The sequence below is a fragment of the Buteo buteo genome, chromosome 7, assembly GCF_964188355.1.
Source record: "Buteo buteo chromosome 7, bButBut1.hap1.1, whole genome shotgun sequence".
NCBI classification, from domain to species: domain Eukaryota; kingdom Metazoa; phylum Chordata; class Aves; order Accipitriformes; family Accipitridae; genus Buteo; species Buteo buteo.
Genome location: NC_134177.1, coordinates 6,822,907 through 6,840,462, shown reverse-complemented (window position 1 = coordinate 6,840,462; position 17,556 = coordinate 6,822,907). Strand labels below are relative to the sequence as shown.

The following is a 17,556-nucleotide window of genomic DNA, read 5'->3' as shown; positions in this document are numbered from 1 at the left end:
TTAACAAAGGGGAACTTAAACATAGGAAATAAAGGCCCAAGTGTTCAGCTTTTAGATGTTGAACTTGAGATGCAGTTTCCATCTTTTATAAGCTCAGAATACAACTTCTATTTAAGCTACACCTCTGAAAGCCAACTACTTCAGCAAATCCAGTCCCGCTGTTTCAGATATCCCTCTCCAAAGAAAGCAGGGAAAATTTATCCAGTCCTGACCATACATGCTCAGCATCACGTAGGAGCTGTCTGGTGCAGGCACAGATACCGTCCAACCCTCCAGGCTGGCTCTACTCCTTTCCGACTTTCCCTGCCCAAACTTCTTTGCATTTTAAGCTTGAGCATAAAGTTGCTCTTTGCACAGCTCAGGTTGCAACTGGAGAGAACGTCCGTGGCAGAGGAAACGCATGCTCTCATCTTCTCTAAATCCCAGCACACAATGCCTTGAAACATTACAGGCAGTTGTGTCGAGCAAGTGTAGGAAGAGTTCTCTTAAGACTCCACGCAGAACATATTACGTACAATGGAAATTTGAGAACAAAGTTTAAAATGGACAGATTTTGGTGAATTTTTGGGAGGACACCATCAGAACTCTCAACCGAAGGTTAACGTTCTTGCAATTTTCAAATCTCTGTTTCCAAAGTACAAACATATTTTGTTCCTTAAAGTCATTGCATGAATTTAACGCACACAAAAAGCCACATCTCCCTTTTCTGAGTCTTCTTTCTCAAAAATAACATATTTGTTGAAATATTCTTAAAGTGAAAAAAATCAACCTATAACTAACACCCGAACAAGACAAAAATCATCTGAAGTGGTAAGTCCACAAGCATTACAACCAACCAAAACCATCTTATGACACAAAGTGTTAGGTGACATTATGTACTGTAATTTTGAGAGCTGTCTATAAAAATAAGCCACGTGCTGTTGGTGCTTATCTCATAGATTAAACACAGAGCAGCTGACCATAAATATAGTTCTTAGTTCAATCCCTTCTCAACAGCCTGAGGAAAAAAGAGAGGGAGAACAACAACAAAAAGTTGGGGAGGGTTGAAGCATGCCCTAAGATATTTTAAAAACCTGGAATCTGGCAAAGAAAAGAGATGCCAAAACTGGGACCTTTGCACAAAACCAGCAGTCCCCTTCCAGTTACACTCCGCAGCTCCAGCTCAAGCCTCTTTCTCTCTCCAGATCAAGTATTATTTCAATAGGGAGGGAAGTAATCTTGCAAGAAGTTGGCAAAAGGGACTCTGTGCACACATGAACAGTCCCAGTGCATCTCAGAGGGAAGACACAGGAACACGAATAAAGAAACTTTTAAAAGCTATATCTTACTAAGAGGTTTGTGTTTTGGCAGAGAGAACAATACAGGAATCTCCCTCAGCAAAACACATTGTTATATACTACTAGCGTTTCTTTTTCTGTCCTTCTTGTAATAACGATTAGATCCTGTTTAGCTAAGAAGGACAACAAAGGAGTATACAAGAGCACTGGATGTTTAGCTTCTTCACAGCTAAACTTTTCCTGGCCTACTTTCCTTCCGTGAGTACGGGAGCGCACAGCCCCTGCAGCACGGTATCTCTTTGGGCACGCTCTGCTCCTCAGCTGCGTAACGTTTTAGAGCCCAGTGCTCCCCAGCAGCTCCTAGAGGACTGCAGTAAGCCTGAGTTCTCATCGCCTTCATTTGAGCGCATCTGTTCAAGTGCAAAGCGAAGCAGGATATGAAAGCCATCCTGCAGGGCCCTTGGGTGTGCCTGTCCTCTTTTGGTCCTGGCTCTCTCGCCCTTCTTTCCCACCCCATCAGCCAGCCCTGCCAGTCCTGCCGAAGAAGGAAGGGACTGTACTGCTGAAAAAAGACAGAAGGGCTTTGCTTTAAACCAGAAAAATAAATATATCAAGATTCCTTTCAAAACCTGTAACTCAGCTTCCTCTTGCTTGTTTTTCTTGGTTCACAGAGGTCCCTAGTGGGAATTTTACATAACAGATGTATTCTTTTTGTATCAGGAATAGGCCACAAAACATCATTTAACACCTCAGAAGGAGCCTATCTTCTTAGGTTAACCTCATCATACTGAAGGTACACGATGGGAGGTGAATGATACCACCAGGGAAGGTGCGACTTACTCTAAACCGTTATTAATAGAGCAAATGTCAGATGTCCAACTCAAAACCATAAAGAAAGGAAACAAACAAAAATCCCCTCCCAAAATTCCTCTTTACGCTGTCATTGGTAGTTAAACTTTTCAAGTGCCACTTTTTCTCAAGAAAGCGGGTACCTTGGGTGACTTACCTAGTACCGATGTCATTCTGAGCTGCTAATCGGAAGGTGTAACCCAAAGCCGGACAAAGCTTCGTCAACTTGCAATGCTTCTGGCTTCCAAAGTAACATTCTCTGAAACCACTGTTCCTCTTTCCCTAGAAAGAGAGCAATCTGTAATTGGATAGCTATGAAACAAAACCACGCGCTTCTTATTTTAAAAAGGGCTGTTAAATGATATTAGAATTAGACGTTTTCATACAGGCACTGTGCAAAGAAAGCTGTGTAAGCCGCTGACAGCATTACCTAAAATAATACAGATCAACACAGTCAGTCTGCTGTCAGATTCCTCCTCTTTTCAGATTCTTATCTTCATGAGATGTATCTACAGCTTCTGCCATTCTGCTCGAAATGCAGTTTATCCTACTCATTAACAAAAAAGCGTGCCAATTAAGGGTGAAATTCATCTCTGAACTGACCCGGTCAGAGGAGCAGAGGAAAGCTGTAACCAACATTTCTTGCAAGCGTTGCCCTCTGCACCTCAAATCCCACGTAAGCCCTCCCCGGTCCTTCAGAAACACCCTGTCTATCCCACAAGAGGGCTCTCGCTCCCCGCCGTCCAGCCCAGGGCCAACCCTAGCGACTGCCCTCGAGGGCAAAAAAATCGATTTTAACTCATCACGGAGGAATATTTAACGCGCCAGGTTCTGTACCCATCCTGCTGCTCAAAGCAGGCGGCACGCGATGAGCAAAGAGGATTTGCTGGGAAGCACAAAACTTTGTTAAGAAACTTGGATGCCAGAGAGATGTATGGTTTATGGGAGCTTCACATCAACGTGACCCGGAGCGACGATGAGCCCTGACAAAGCCAAGATGGGTATCGAGACACCTCTCTGGCTCCCAAGTCCTTCCTCAGGTACATCAGGTACACACCAGCATGGCTGAGGACAAGGGCATTCCAAAGTTCTCTCCCTCCCTGCCACAATTAAAACAAATACCTTTTCAATCCAACCCAACTTGGTATGGCCTGGGGTAAAAAAAAAAAAAAAAAAGCCAAGCTTTTTGCAGGACAGAGACCCCGAGACAACAAAGAGTATCTAGTCTCATCCTATGCCACACGTGGGAAATGGTCAATTTGAAATCCTTCAGGAGAAAGGGCACGGATTGCTCAACTCTATGTAAATAATATCCACCTGAGCTGAAGCAGTTTAAAGGAGTTTTAATTTCAATATCTGAATACAAAATTAATGGACAACTACATTACAAAGTACCCCAAACCACACCAGAATAGAAACCTAGCAAAGCACACCTATAGGCTCAAACTGGTGCAGGAGATAAAGTTATGCCCATCTCTGCAACTTCTTCTGACTTAAGAGCTCTGCTATGCCATTTATTATTTTCGGCACCTGTCTCCACAATTTTTAATTTTTATTTTATCTCGGTAAAATTAACATCTGCCCATAGAGAAGGCTACTTATTTCACCCGATATACACCAGCTTGGCAGAAGACTCAATGTTTCTATGCCTAAGCAGACTAACAGGAATATTATTTATACAGGTGTCCCTCACTGCGGTCAGCAGCCTTACTTACTGCTGCCTCCTTGGGCTCTGCCTGTCCTCCCACACACCGTTCTTCCTCCACGCTCAATACATCACTTCATCATTAAAGATCTCCAAAATGCCTGAGTGGGACATACGTTTTTCACTGGCCCATTCTCCAGCCCCTGTCGACTTCCACTTCTTCTCACTCAGATTGCAACACAGAAGGAAGCACTCCATAAAATGTTTGCAGCAGATCTCCAAAGTGTGTTTATCAAGCTAGAAAGGATCATGCTGACCTCCAGCATGGCACAACAATTTGGAGGCACTGAAGGGACACTTAGCACACTGGCAAACAGCCACAACTTACTTTTATTTATACAGTGTGATCCTACACTCGTTCTAGAACTTGGTTTTATACACCATCTTCTTCAACTTCACCCACCTGCTCCAGCTGTAACATTACTGTACGGCTCAAGTAAATTAAGGGGTGGAATTGGAAGAGAATCAAGAATCCTAAAGCAAAAGTCTTTTGTAGATGAGAAAACTTTTTCAGATTTAAAATCCCTAGATATAGAGTTATATGTTAAAACTCCATTTGGACAAAAATAATAGGTCACCATACTTCCCAGCTCAGCAATAACGTATTTAAAATCCAGGCTATATAAAACCTAATTAGTAATCCTATGTTTTAGTAAAATATCCATTCATCAGTGCAGGACTACTAAGAATAGATCCCCCCCCCCCCCCCAATGCAAACTCTCTTTTATAGGTTCAGATGCATTAAATTAATTTTTCTCTAACTCTTTAATGACTTCACTATTTGTAAAGCATTTGAAAACATTTCTTTCTGATTTCTGCTTAAGAATGTACATATTTTATCATTTTCCTATGCTTTTTCTCCAAGAGAACAAAGTGACCAAATGCTAAGCATGTGGTTGATAAAGAGATGAACAGCGATGGCTGGCTAAAAAGGAAAGTCATGAAAAACTCTCACCTGTAGCACATTGCCTGAACTGAGAGCAACGGGCCAAGTAAACTCCAATTTGTCAAACTGGTGAGTTAAAACTTTGCAAAGATTGCCAAACATTTATCTTCAACTTTGCAACAGTAACAATTCTGATACTGTATATATTTTTCTTCTAGAACTGGTATTGTACATTCCCCAGACTTGCTCAGAGTCCGGCTGGTATTCAAATTACTCAGACTGGCTGGTATTTTGGATTCTATTGGCACTAATTGGAGAGGCTGGCCGATATTTCTAATTATCCTGGCATTAATAGCCTGGAAATAGTCTCTCCATTCCTTCTCTCCCAAGATTTATGAAAGCACTAATGCTGGCATAATTATAGACAGGAACAACTGGCAGGCTGGTACTGGCTGCCACCCAAGAGCCTTACAGCTTTCCCAGAATCCTTCTCCTATTCTTTGTACACTCAGCATCCAAGTTTTAATCCTTTAAATAAGGTTTCGTAAGTTGCTTAAAATATACTGTATCATTTCCGCAAATATTCCTAATCCACAAATTTCACAGGGAGAACGGACACTGCCTGACTTCTTCACTAGCCCGGGTTTCTCCAGCCTGCGCTCCCTATTCTTCACGAGGACAACCCATACCGCGAGGATCATCAGGGCCTGCCCGAGGAAAAAAGAACAATTCAGCTCCACAAATCCACTAGAATTTGCACAATACTACAACACAGCATTTTAACACAGCTTTTCAGAGTTTTGCCTGCTATTGCAGCTATATTCCAAGCTCCACGCTCACTTAAAACAGGGTGCTTATGTTTCTCTTGGAGATTCTGTTTATTGAGACAAAGGGTTTGAGATTTTTAAATGGGTTTTGTTGACCGCATTACCTGCGGCAGACATAGTAAATAAACACACAAGGAGGAATGGGCCACTGCAGGCAGAGTGGATACAGAAAGGGAGCACAGTCCTTCACAAGACCCCACTACAAAAGTGTGAATAAAAGCTGCCAGCATCAGATCTGCAACCAGGAGGCAAGGCGGCAATCTGCCGCAGGCCGTGCCAGCGTTAACTTCTGTTTGGTTCGTGTTGGCAATAAAAAGCAACAGACTGATATGCAATCTGACACAAAGCTGCGGAGCAAACTGTCAGCAATTACTGTAACACACCCTAATATCTCTGCAAAGCATTTATTGTGCAAGCTCTTACACAAGTAACTGAATTTTCTAGATATACAAACATTTGGAAGACAGAACGGGACCTATGCCGCCATCCCTAAAATATACACAAAACCCAATTTTATCCAAGACTCTCCTCTTGCATGTCTCACAGGAGCGGCATAGACACAGAACAGACCTAGAGGACAGGTAGGTGAACAAGCCCAAGCCCAAGCATGAGTGCGGAGCTCCGAGTATCCGAATTCTGGTGGACCGTCACTGAGATGCATGGCCCACATTATCAGCTAGTATAAATGAGCACATTTCTGCTAGCCCCAAGAAGTTTAAAGCTTTGTGGCAGAAGAAAATTATCTCCATTTACCTGTATATAAACTTTATTAACTATCCCTCACCAAATTGTTAAACAGCGTAGTGTTGTATCTGTCTCTCTCTTGAGCAAATTAAAGTGAGATGCTTACTGGATGAGAATTAAAGCTGCCTTTAAAGTTATATACATAACAGCGACACACACTGCATGAGAGGGATGTTCTTCTCTCTGGCTCAGGAACAGTCCTCCACTTTCCCGTAGAGAATGAATAGGATACTCTCGCTGTCCATATGCACAAGGGAAACATTTATTTACTACCACTTAATCACAGAATGATCATTTCACATCTAATTAGTAACAAAGGCCTGATTCTTATAGCAGTGCCAGCGGCATTTTTCAATGCAGTTACAGTTTACTGATTTTGATGAATGCTGGCATGGGGAGAAAGCACCACCTCCTTTACAGTGATGTTTTCTGTTTGGTATATTTTTACTGCTATTTTTTCCAATTAGCCTTTTGCTTACCCTGAATAATCAATCCCAGCACAAAGTCATCGATTGACTAGTTCAGGTTTGTAGGTTCAAAGGATTCAGGTTTGTAAAGTTCACAGAAAAAGAGCCAGAAGGTGGAATTTCCTTAATTACTAATTTTAACTGATTTTATTGCCAGACTACTATTGCCAATCCCAGGACCTGAGGTGCAGGCTTGTTCAGATCCTACTGAATTTCAAAATACCTGAGAAGAGGGCCTGATCCTAACTCCTTTGAAGTCGATGGAAACTTTACTAACGTACATCCAATGTAACTGAGCGACAATTCACTGAACTGATCTTTTACACTGCTGTTAAAGAATGAAGATCGTCCTCCATAGTTCTTCAGGAATTTTAAGCTAAAACAGTTTATTAGCAAGGCATTACAACTATAATTCAAAGACCTATGTCAGTAGTGAGAAAGAAAGTATTTGCATTTTCTAACTAACATGTAACACCAGTCAAATTACAACCATTTAATCCAAATTGGGTGGGAGGGAAAAAGGTGGAATAGCAGGAATAGCTTTGTCTATCGGCCACTCCAGAGTCTGGAGGTCAGGAAAAACCCCAAAACTCAGAACTAAACCAAAGATGCGGCAGCTGGGTGGGACTGGCACAATGACATATTAAGCATTATAACCATCTCTTCATCAAAGTAGGTCAGACTACAACACACCTAATTCCAATGAAGAAACAAAAGCAACTCATTTGTGTTTCATCAAGCTCACCTAATGAGGTGAGAGAAGGTTTTTAAAGTATATATGAGAAAAGAGAGCTAAACCAGAGAATGGGAACAGTACTGTGTCTATTCTCAGCAAGACACAGTAAAATAAAATAAAAAAACCCCACAACCCTGCCTCAAACACCTCTCTCCAGTCCCTTGAGCAACCGTCCAGAGAAGCAGGGAACCTGCAGTAGGTACGTGGGGTGGCACGGGGCTTGCTGAGGAGCGCTGCACCCAGGGTCCCAGGCAGCCCCCCCCAGCCCCCAGCCGGCACTGGAGCACCTCAGCCCAGCGGGACTCCACAGCTGCAGCCACGAAGAGATGAAATGCTGTCCTCTTGCTACAATTCACAACCTCACCTAATCCTAGGGCTGTCAAACATGCTGATTCTGCTGTCATTTTACAGCAACAATTTAATTTTTGCACATACGACTCATGCCACCTAATATTCCTGGCTCCATTTTAGATGCTATAAACTATGCCTCTGCCCCGTAAAAACAGGAGCAGCCAGCTGAGATACTGTTGAGCACCCGACACACTTCAAGATCTGAATTGCCCCAGAGAAAGACAACCCGTTACCCACCGTGCAGGAGCGCGAAGGGACCGCTGGAGCCTCCCCCTTGGTGGACGCGGCTAGCCCCGCTCGAGCCGGGGGAGCAACGCCGTGGGCCTGGGAGACAGCCGGGCACGCTCGCCCGACCCCCGCCACCGCTCCCCACGTCTCCTGTGCCCGACGCCAGTTTTGTTTCTATAGCAAGAGGCTGCCGCCTTTGCGCGACAGCTTTCCAGGATCTGCGTGTTGCTTCTGCGTCGCGAGGGCTTTCCGCGGCTCGCTCGCACGCTATCTATCCTTCCCTAGGAAGGGACTCAACTTCTCGAGGCAGACTGCCATTTTAGGGTGTTTTTCTAACTTTATCATCGGATAGATTTCTTGTTCTCCACTCATGCAAAGCCCCCTCTGCTTTGCAGCCACAATTTAATTTCCTTCTGATTGCTGATTTTCCCATGTTTATATTTTATTCTGTGCCCTGTAGCTAATGAATGTTGCTCTAGCTGAGATCTGGCAGAGCCCTCGCTGGTGCCTGGCAAACGTTCTCCTCTTCCCTCTCATATTTATTTCTTGATTTCACTGGGACACAGTGTGGCATTGTAACAAAGTCGTTGCTTTTGCTTACGTGGAGTTTACACAACCAAGTGTGAGGGTACAGGGCACTGCAAGTGAATTCTCTTTTGTACGTGGGTGCTGTAACTCCAGCAGCTACCTGCACCCGACGCTGGAGGCACAGCTTGCAATGGCACCTGAAAAAGCGAGTGGAACAGCTTGCCGTCGCAGGTAGATGACGTTACTGCAGATGCCAGCGTAGTCAGCCTCTGTCTTCAGACTTTTTCTTCGATAAGCCTTAATAGCAAGTTTTAATTCAGCAACTCAAACTTGCGTTTCTGTCTCGTATCAGAGGAAAAAAATTTCCAGCGAAGCTACACCTGTGGCACTATCTCGCAAGCAGACAACTACATTTCAGTCAGGAGTCATGCCAAACCACTGGAGATGTACCAAGTTAATTTGTGCGGGGCCTTTATTCTTTCATCTTTGCTGGCTAGCTATCAGTTGGGGTCTCACGTTTCAGGATTGTTACCGAGAAAACAAATAAATCAAAATAGATGGACTAAGGGAATCAGGATGCCTTCATTTTTCCCCAGTGGTACATGAGCTAGCCTAAGCCAAACTACTTTTGCCCTGTGAAAAGCAGACATCATAACAATTCTTTCTGAAGACAAAACTCTAGGTATATACTCAGTATTAAAGGACAAGAGCATTTTAAATTGCCTCACATATATTCAAAATGATGACTAGGCTCCACATGGACAAAATTAACATCAAAAATATTTGCACTGTATTAATGGTCTGTTGTTGGTCTTTCTTCTGACAAGACCTTCTGTTGCTTCCCTTCCCTTTGCAAGCTGGAATCACTCACGTTTCCACCACTTCACTGCTGTTACATTCCCATGGCTCCAAGTTACTGGGAGCCTTGCAAGAGATCACAACTGCACAGTCAAGGTGTCACCGAAGATGTAATGGGATCACCCTGACCCATCCTTTTGGAGAAAAGTCTTTTTAATCTCCTTTTCCCTGACCTCACACTCCAGTTTCTTCTTCTTCTTCACTGACAACCTTTCCTCTTCCATTATGCAGAGAGGGACAGCAAGCCACTCTGAAATTACTGTTTCGTTTTACTTCAGTTCGGTGGGTTTCTCGTCACGTAGACCCCGCTTGCTGTGATAGTGCATACAATAAATGTTTGCACAGCTAGAGGTTCCAAACATCCAACATGTAGCAGAATGATCTGGGAACACATTATTAGTGAAATGAAGGAAAACGATTCATAACACAATATTCCCTTTAGGATATTATTTTTAGACTACTAAAAACCTCAGGAGATGTTTCTCAGACTGCACAACTAAGCATCCCTTCGCACTCTTCATTTTCTGACTCACCACCTTTTCATCTTTACATGTTGCCCAAGCCTTTTCTGTCACCCAATACATACTTTTTCCTTCAAATATGATGTTCACTGACTCATACTTTCTGCAGAATTATGGCTTGCACAATGGAAAGGAGGCAGAAAGGGATGGAGGGAGGACTCACAACCAGAACTCCCCCCCCAGCAAATCTTGCTTTTGGCACTCTCCCCAGCAGCACACTGCTCACTAACTATGTAAGATCTCTGGGACACAGAACTTTTTTCCTTTGGTGTCTGGAAGGGGACTACTTGCCACTACGTAAAGGACACCCCGAATACATTCTCTGTAGGAGGGGCTGCAAGATGACGCCTCTTCTCCCTTGAGGCAGGAACAGTGTTTTTTTCTGCACTCCGACAGTATCCAGAAGAAAGATATCACGAATAGAACTCTAAGATACATCACAAGTAATTAAATAATAAGTAATGTTAATTAACAAAGTACAGCAATGAGCAATAAAAAGTTAGATTTCGAGAGTACAGAAGCAGCACATTGTCTCTGCATAAAATACACTGAATAAAGAGTTTCCCCCCCACTGCCCCTTTCACCTTTCCAACTCTTTACAACTAATGCCATCAAGATTTCATTTGCCTACTTCTACTTTCTCCTGTATTTAATTATTTTTCTTTACTCAGCAAATCCTTGTAAAGTCCGAGTGCCATTTATTTATGTACTTATTTCAACTAGTTGCTGCTTACCTCATCCCACTCCAGAAGGTAGCTGGTGATTTTTGAACCATTATCAATGGGTGCCTATGAACAAAAACGAACAAAAGGTAATTTGGGGAATAAGAGAAAACTACTTCCCACCCAGGCAAATGACTGCAGTTCAAAGCGAAATCGAAGCTTGAGGTTTGCACATAGCTTGGCAACCTCTTAACGAATACCGAGAAGAAGCTGGATGCAGTAAAAACACATACATTTTAAAAGTCAAGTCAGTGCACGGGGAGGGATTTGTCAGAGTACAGCGAGTTCAAGTCCCTTACTGAAAAATGACTGTCTCAGCTTTCAATTATTTTCAATGGTTATGCTCACTGCCAGTAAACTGTACTTTTCTCTGCTTTCTTGCCCGATCCAAGCATTACCTACCTTCCATTGTAAGGTTAAGGAGCTTTTGGTCCTGTGCGAGGGTTTGGGTGGGAAGGGACACTCTGGTGCTGAGCTGTGAGTGGTGAAGCTTACTGGCTCTGAGCAAGATCCCTTTACTGAGTTGTACATTGCATATACCCTGGAAACAATATTCAAATGGGTTATAATTCTGCTGACAGTTACAAGATGAGACAGCACTGCCTCAGCCACAATATTTGACTACCAAAGCATCCACGATACCATCCACTAACGATAGATTTCTCACAGAACAGTGGCTATCCTTATTCTACTTCAATTGATACACGTATGTAAAAAAAATTCACAGCAGAAGAGGAATATTACAGTGTTTTATGCAAATACTCCCACAGACCACCGAGTTATCACCACCACCATCATCTTTTCTTTCCACCACTATTGCCTTGCCTGCTGCAAGACTTTCACATGCTGTGCTAAAACCCGCTTTGCAATACAACAGAAAATATGAACTCATGAGAAAAAGGTATAAAATTTAACGCCTGGTTTACACTTGATTCACATGTATCATGTCGAGCGGTGGTTAACTGCTGGTCTCCTTCCACGGGTACAAGCTTCTCCTACATAGCTCAGGTGTCAACGCTTAGTGGAGCTCCATGAATCAGAACTAACACAGCTCAGGATCATTGCTCTGATAAACTAAAAATCTTCAAAGCAAATTTGATTTCAGGCAAATCCTCTATATACCAGCACAGAGGGGGATATACAATACCAAATAATGTGGGAAAGTGAATACAATATAGTTGAGCACTTCCTCACGAGGTGTTTTTCTCTGAAAAATTAATGATGTTATTTTTTCCCCCTCACATTTTCCACACAGCAAAAGCAAAGTGCAAATTGGAAGTCTTCTACTGAAAAAAAAAATGTTCAAACCATGACCAGACGATGACCTCTGAGTTGGCTGTAGCTATTGTGTACTTGAATGCAGAGTTTAAGAAAGGGCAATTTCTAAATTTGTTTTCAGTAGATAAGAGTAATTTAGGTACAATGGCCACCTATGTGGAATCAAACTTTTTGGGGGAGGTTCACAAGAACAGCTATAGCGCTGCTTTACCCATCACCTGTTAGCAGTCAGAAGTGAAAACAAATGCAATTAATTAATTGAGTCTGCGTCTGGCAAGCGGTGTGTATGTGTGCTGGAAACCAGCATAGCTAAGCATCAAACACATACCATCGGGGAATACAACCATGCAAAAATGAGCTTAATGAGCATCTTCTGCAAGTCACTGAAACACTGAGCGCGGTCATCTCTGAAGGTACCAAAATAATAATACTTGAAGAAATACAGGAGGTAGATTCAAAGTGAACAAGGTCCTCCTGGGTGCCCGGGGCCCAGCAGGGCAGGAGCGAGAGCAAGCGGCTTGGCCGCGTGGAGACGAAGCCCTGAGAGATGCTGCCAAGGTTAGGGAGACCCAAGGCGATCTGCTGAGTAACTGTTGGCCCCATAAATTTCTTTACTTAAGAGATTTATTTCTTCGCTGTCGTTAATACATAACACAGCTTCAGTCAAGAAAAAAATTGTTGCGGAGGAAAGCAAACAGTCGGCCTTTTCAGGGTCGGTTCCCTCCACTACAAACACATGCTGCTCCTTTTTAAGCCTGACTGTTATATTTAGCCATCGCTACTCCTTTTTAAACATAAGTTATTGCTAACGGTTCACAAACGATTTATAATTTGGCAAACCTGCAGGAAGGAGGAGGGAGCTGAAGGTAGGGAGAACGAAGTCAGCCAGGATATGGGACAAATACCCACAACGGCCCTAAAAATCACACGAGACCTCACCGCCACGCTGTGCGTGGTGACTGCTCTGCTGTTTGAAGCCAGCTTTAAAAGCGATGCTCAATTGCTTACAGCAGGAAGCTCAGCAGGGTTTTACAACCTTCTCTCCTCGCTACCATCCATTTGCTGCTAGGGCTGGGACTACTGCCTGACCTGGGAGCCTCCGTCTTCTACTTGTTTACAAGAAGTTACTTCTGGTCTTGTGCTTCTACTTCTAAAGTTCATTTTAGGGCTCCTCTAGGAAGTATCCTCAAAAAAAAAAAAACAGAAGCTGTAGTGTCAGATTTTGGTACTGGGTCTTTTTTAGAGCTCAGAAGCAAAGTGTTTGTTTAAAGTTTTACAAACAGGAGCAGCCTTGATGTGAAAAAGCATGCCAAACCTAGCCCTTGTCTGGAAAAACAGAAGGAAACAATAGACAGGAGTGAAAGGATTTTTTTTAAAAGGATATTGAGCAGAAGTGAACAGGATGTGAATTTGAAGCCTTGTTCATAAGCAAAGTCTTTCAAAAAAATGCAACACGAGCAGATAACACAGATGGTATTAAAAACATCAGGGAGCAAAACTGAGAATGTGTTAATAGTTAATAAATGTGTAAACACATTTTTAGAATCAAAGAGAAATACACTCTGAAAATATCAAGACAGGCCAGCGTGAATCTATTTTTGGGGGCATAAATGCTGAAATTACTACGGTCAGATGGATCTGTAATCAGATTTACTTCACGAAGCAAGGAGTACTTATGAAGAAACTGTGCTGGAGTACTTTCAGTGCTAGCACACCTATGTCACAATAACTGAAGAAATGCCAGTTGCTTGAGGCAAATTTTTAAGAAGCTCTAGGTATCCCACTTTCATACACAAGCACTTCCAGGCCTGTTATACATATAGACAGAAATACAGATACACAGACGTCCTTTTTCCTCTTACTCTAGCAATGAAAAGAACATGACAGAAAATGTATTGTTCAGAAAGCACTCCTGTAACTTAAAGTTCGAGACAAAAATATATCAGAAAATATTTAGAAGCCACTGAAAAAACAGCTACAGAGGTGATCATGAAATTCTTGAGCTACACTGTATACTTAGATAAAGAACTTCCACATTTATTCTCATATAATTGAAGAGTTTATATTTAAGTGACATTCATAGTCACACTAACTCACCTGACGTGATAATCTGTTGCTGGCCTAAGGTCTTTCAGGTTATATTCTAATTCTTCTCCACTGCAGGAAAAAAGCCCAAACCCAACAAATCATTAAATTATGAAAAGCAGTATCACACTTAGCACAGCTAGTGATTTTCCAGTGACTAGCCACTCCCTTATATTATGATTTGAAAGAAAAATAATCCCACCACAGAAAAACAGTAGTAAGCAATATACCAACAATTTGTCAACATGCTTCATGTTTCCCAAAAACTTTATACAGCTCCATATACACAGAAGAAAAGTAGTTATCTCAATTTATACAGTAAACTAGCTATATGGGTTTATTTCAATGCTATCCTTACATTTTGTTGATATAAAGCTCATTGTGTTTTTTTTAACCCTTGAAAAGAGCAGAATCGATACATTACTTTTGTACTTTCTGTACACTCACTATTTCAAAATACTTTACAAAAAGTGAGAGTCATTGAACGTCAGAAGAAAAAGTATAGTTGCTCGCACTACCGTTTCACTTATTTGCTGTCTCTTCCAGAACCACACTCTCTGTGAGGACCATAACCAGGAGACATTTAATTAATGCCCTAACAGCTGGACCCAGATCTCTTTCAATACCAAGAAAAGTAAAAGCACACAGTTTCAGACATTTTAGGAAAAAAGAAATCAGCATATAATCTATTAATTTCAAATGTAGCCAATGTAGTTAGGGCTATTCTTTTTCTTTTTGGCTTGTTTGCTGGTAAATGAACACTAGGCTCAGTCATGTGTTGCCAATTCTGGGAAGATTAAGGTACAGGTCAGTACTTCATAAGTAATAGCCATCTCATGTAAGTGCTTGGCTTATTCACGATTTTACTAAAATACGGGAAACAAGAAAATTCTCATTAGCATAAAGAAATAATTCATAGCTAGCTGGACAAATACAGGGAGATGTCTCAAAATCAAGAGAACAAAATCAACCAGGAAGCACATGCCTGCTGGTTTGCCAGAAATCTACCAAAAAACACTTTTTTTTTTTTTTTTTTAATATAATCCAATGCTCTGCAAATTCAGTTTTTTCCCTCCGACATGAGTGCACCTCCTTGCAAAGACAATGTATTCAACATATTGCAGACTTTCTTTTGCCTATAGTAATAATGATTACTGCTGCTCGTGTATACCACATTAAGCTAATGGCTGTCCTCTGGCCAGCAGCGGGAGACAGATTACTACTAGCAGCTTTAAAACAGATGCACAACATTTCATAACCAGGAGAAAATGTGCAGCCATCACACCAGCAAGCACAAGAAGTACTAGAAAGCATCCTTCCCATTTTAAGAGCTCGGCAGCACATGCTAACCTATAGAGATGCTCACACTGGCTCACAAATAGCTAGTGTAAATACCAGAAAAATAATAATAAAAATCAGGCAATGTTTCCCTGGTTAATATGCTCTTTTAATATTACCCAAGACAGTTCACACAGACCTGCCTCTAGCATACCAAGAGGAATACCCTAATTCACAGGACATCTTAAGAAAGGAGATGGTTTGGTCTCGAGAGGCAATTCCATAAATGCTGTATCACCTGGACTTTATTCAATGAGATTTGGGAAGGATTAGCTATTTCACAATAGCCAAGGTCACATCTCAAAATTTTCCTTCCTAGACGTCATTAGCGGGAAAAATAAAGGCATAACACCATATGTACTTGATCACAGAATGAGCTCAGAGGATCATTGGAAGGAGAAACAGAGAAATCCCTCAAAATTTTTACTGAAGACTGCCGAGAGCCAAGTATTCGGGTTTTTCTGGGGAGCCTACACTGCTGATCAGTGTACTCCCTCCTCTGCTCATCTAAGACACTACGAAGCAGTAAAGCCCTCAAACTTTTGCTCATTAGCTCAAAAAGCAAGCTTTACCGTTCTTAATTCTGCAAGTCCACACAACGTTTAGCCCATTAGGAAGGCAGTTATCCTGCCTGCATGGTGTACACGAAAGGTTTTGACATTTAGCATAAAAGTAACCTTTTCATTGGCAATGGGAGAGACAGCATCACAGGCAAGATCGGCCCTATGTCGGGGAGGTGGGATGGGAAGGCAATTAGGGACTTTGTGACATCCACTCAACCAGCTCCCTGCAAGCTCTTCCAGCAAGGCGGGCTGCTGGGACAGCGAGGGAGCAATCACAGGGTGTTCAAATGTGCAAACTTTTTTCTGCAACTGACGGGCGTGCCAAAATACACCCTGAAAAGCTCAGAGAATTTATTCCCAATGAAAAAACAAGTGTAAAAATGATGCTGTTACCTGTAAATTATCTTGTATTTTCCATCCCTCCCTTTATCCGATAAGGCAACCTCGTAGGTACAGGTGTAAGGCAAACCGTTGTTGTGTCTATCTGCATTTAGAAGGCCAGTGGGAGGCGACCAGGAAAGTAAAACTGTTCTTGCTTGAATATTTGTAACCTATAAAAGAAACATCAGTTACTCTGAATTCCAAGAAAAACACTAGTCTCTTAAGTATTGCTTTTTGCTTGCATCTTCACAATCAATTTCTTGCAAAAAGGAATTTTGAGAGCTAAAGGTGAAAAGTAAAGGGTGAGAAATGGTCATCAACACCACAAACAAAAACACAGATTCATGGCATAAACTAATCTCTAAGAGATGAGGAATACAGAGAGCTGTCCCCCTGCAGGGAACTGCCTTGTCACTGTCTGAGCATTCAGCAAAGGACGCCTCGCACCGTTCTGGAGGTACCTGCTGTTGCGGCCATTACCAGAAGGGAGGTGGAACTAAGTGGAACAAAGACTTTATCCTACAGATTGTTTCGTACGCAATAATTTTTCTAAAGCTTTTGTTAGGGAGACTCTCTAATAAAACTCTGACAGCTTTTTCAGTCATCCTGTTCCTTGTTGTAATTTGAAACCGCAATAATTCAACTGTGAATAAATAAAATAACCCAATTCAATCTGCAAGGTTACGCTGACTCAAAAGCATAAGGGAAAATCATAATAGAAGTCCAACTTGTCAATTAAAAATGACATTGCAAATCAATCACTTTGTGCCTGGAGAGAAGGACTGCATGCATGATCTGTATTCACCCCTGGGTGTGACACCTCAATGGCAGATGGATGAGGATTCTCTTCCAATAAAACACGGAAAAAATACCTCAAACCCCTGGACCAAAACAACTCTATCACCCCACCAGTGCAGCTATATTCTTCTGGAAACACAGGTCCACATAACTCTAGACTGCCCAAGCTTACAGAACTAGCATCGCCTTTCTCACCAGGAGAGCCCACTGGCACAGTGCCGGAGGCATCGTTCATCAGCTGCACGTACTGAACAGCAGCTTCCCAGAAAACAGCCTTCTGTTATCAAGCCAAGAAAGAAGAAAAAAGAAAAAAATCCCCCCCCTCCCCGCCCCACCACTGTCTCAAAAGAAAAAGAAATAAAAAACAATAGCTGCCCTGGCTATCCTGGAAAGACAGCATAACGTTTTTCTGCA

General features: G+C 42.2%; 1 protein-coding gene across 2 annotated transcripts in view; it reads right to left on the bottom strand.

The window, feature by feature from the left end:
* FNDC3B (fibronectin type III domain containing 3B) overlaps nucleotides 1-17,556 on the bottom strand; it is a 210,522-nt gene that overhangs the window by 54,870 nt on the left and 138,096 nt on the right. For both annotated transcript variants that reach the window (XM_075031393.1, XM_075031394.1), the window contains exons 8-12: nucleotides 16,357-16,514; nucleotides 14,075-14,134; nucleotides 11,102-11,240; nucleotides 10,712-10,765; nucleotides 2,284-2,408 (exon numbers count right to left, since the gene is read on the bottom strand). In XM_075031393.1, the coding sequence (XP_074887494.1) occupies nucleotides 2,284-2,408; nucleotides 10,712-10,765; nucleotides 11,102-11,240; nucleotides 14,075-14,134; nucleotides 16,357-16,514 (536 nt within the window). The remainder of the gene's footprint in view (nucleotides 1-2,283; nucleotides 2,409-10,711; nucleotides 10,766-11,101; nucleotides 11,241-14,074; nucleotides 14,135-16,356; nucleotides 16,515-17,556) is intronic.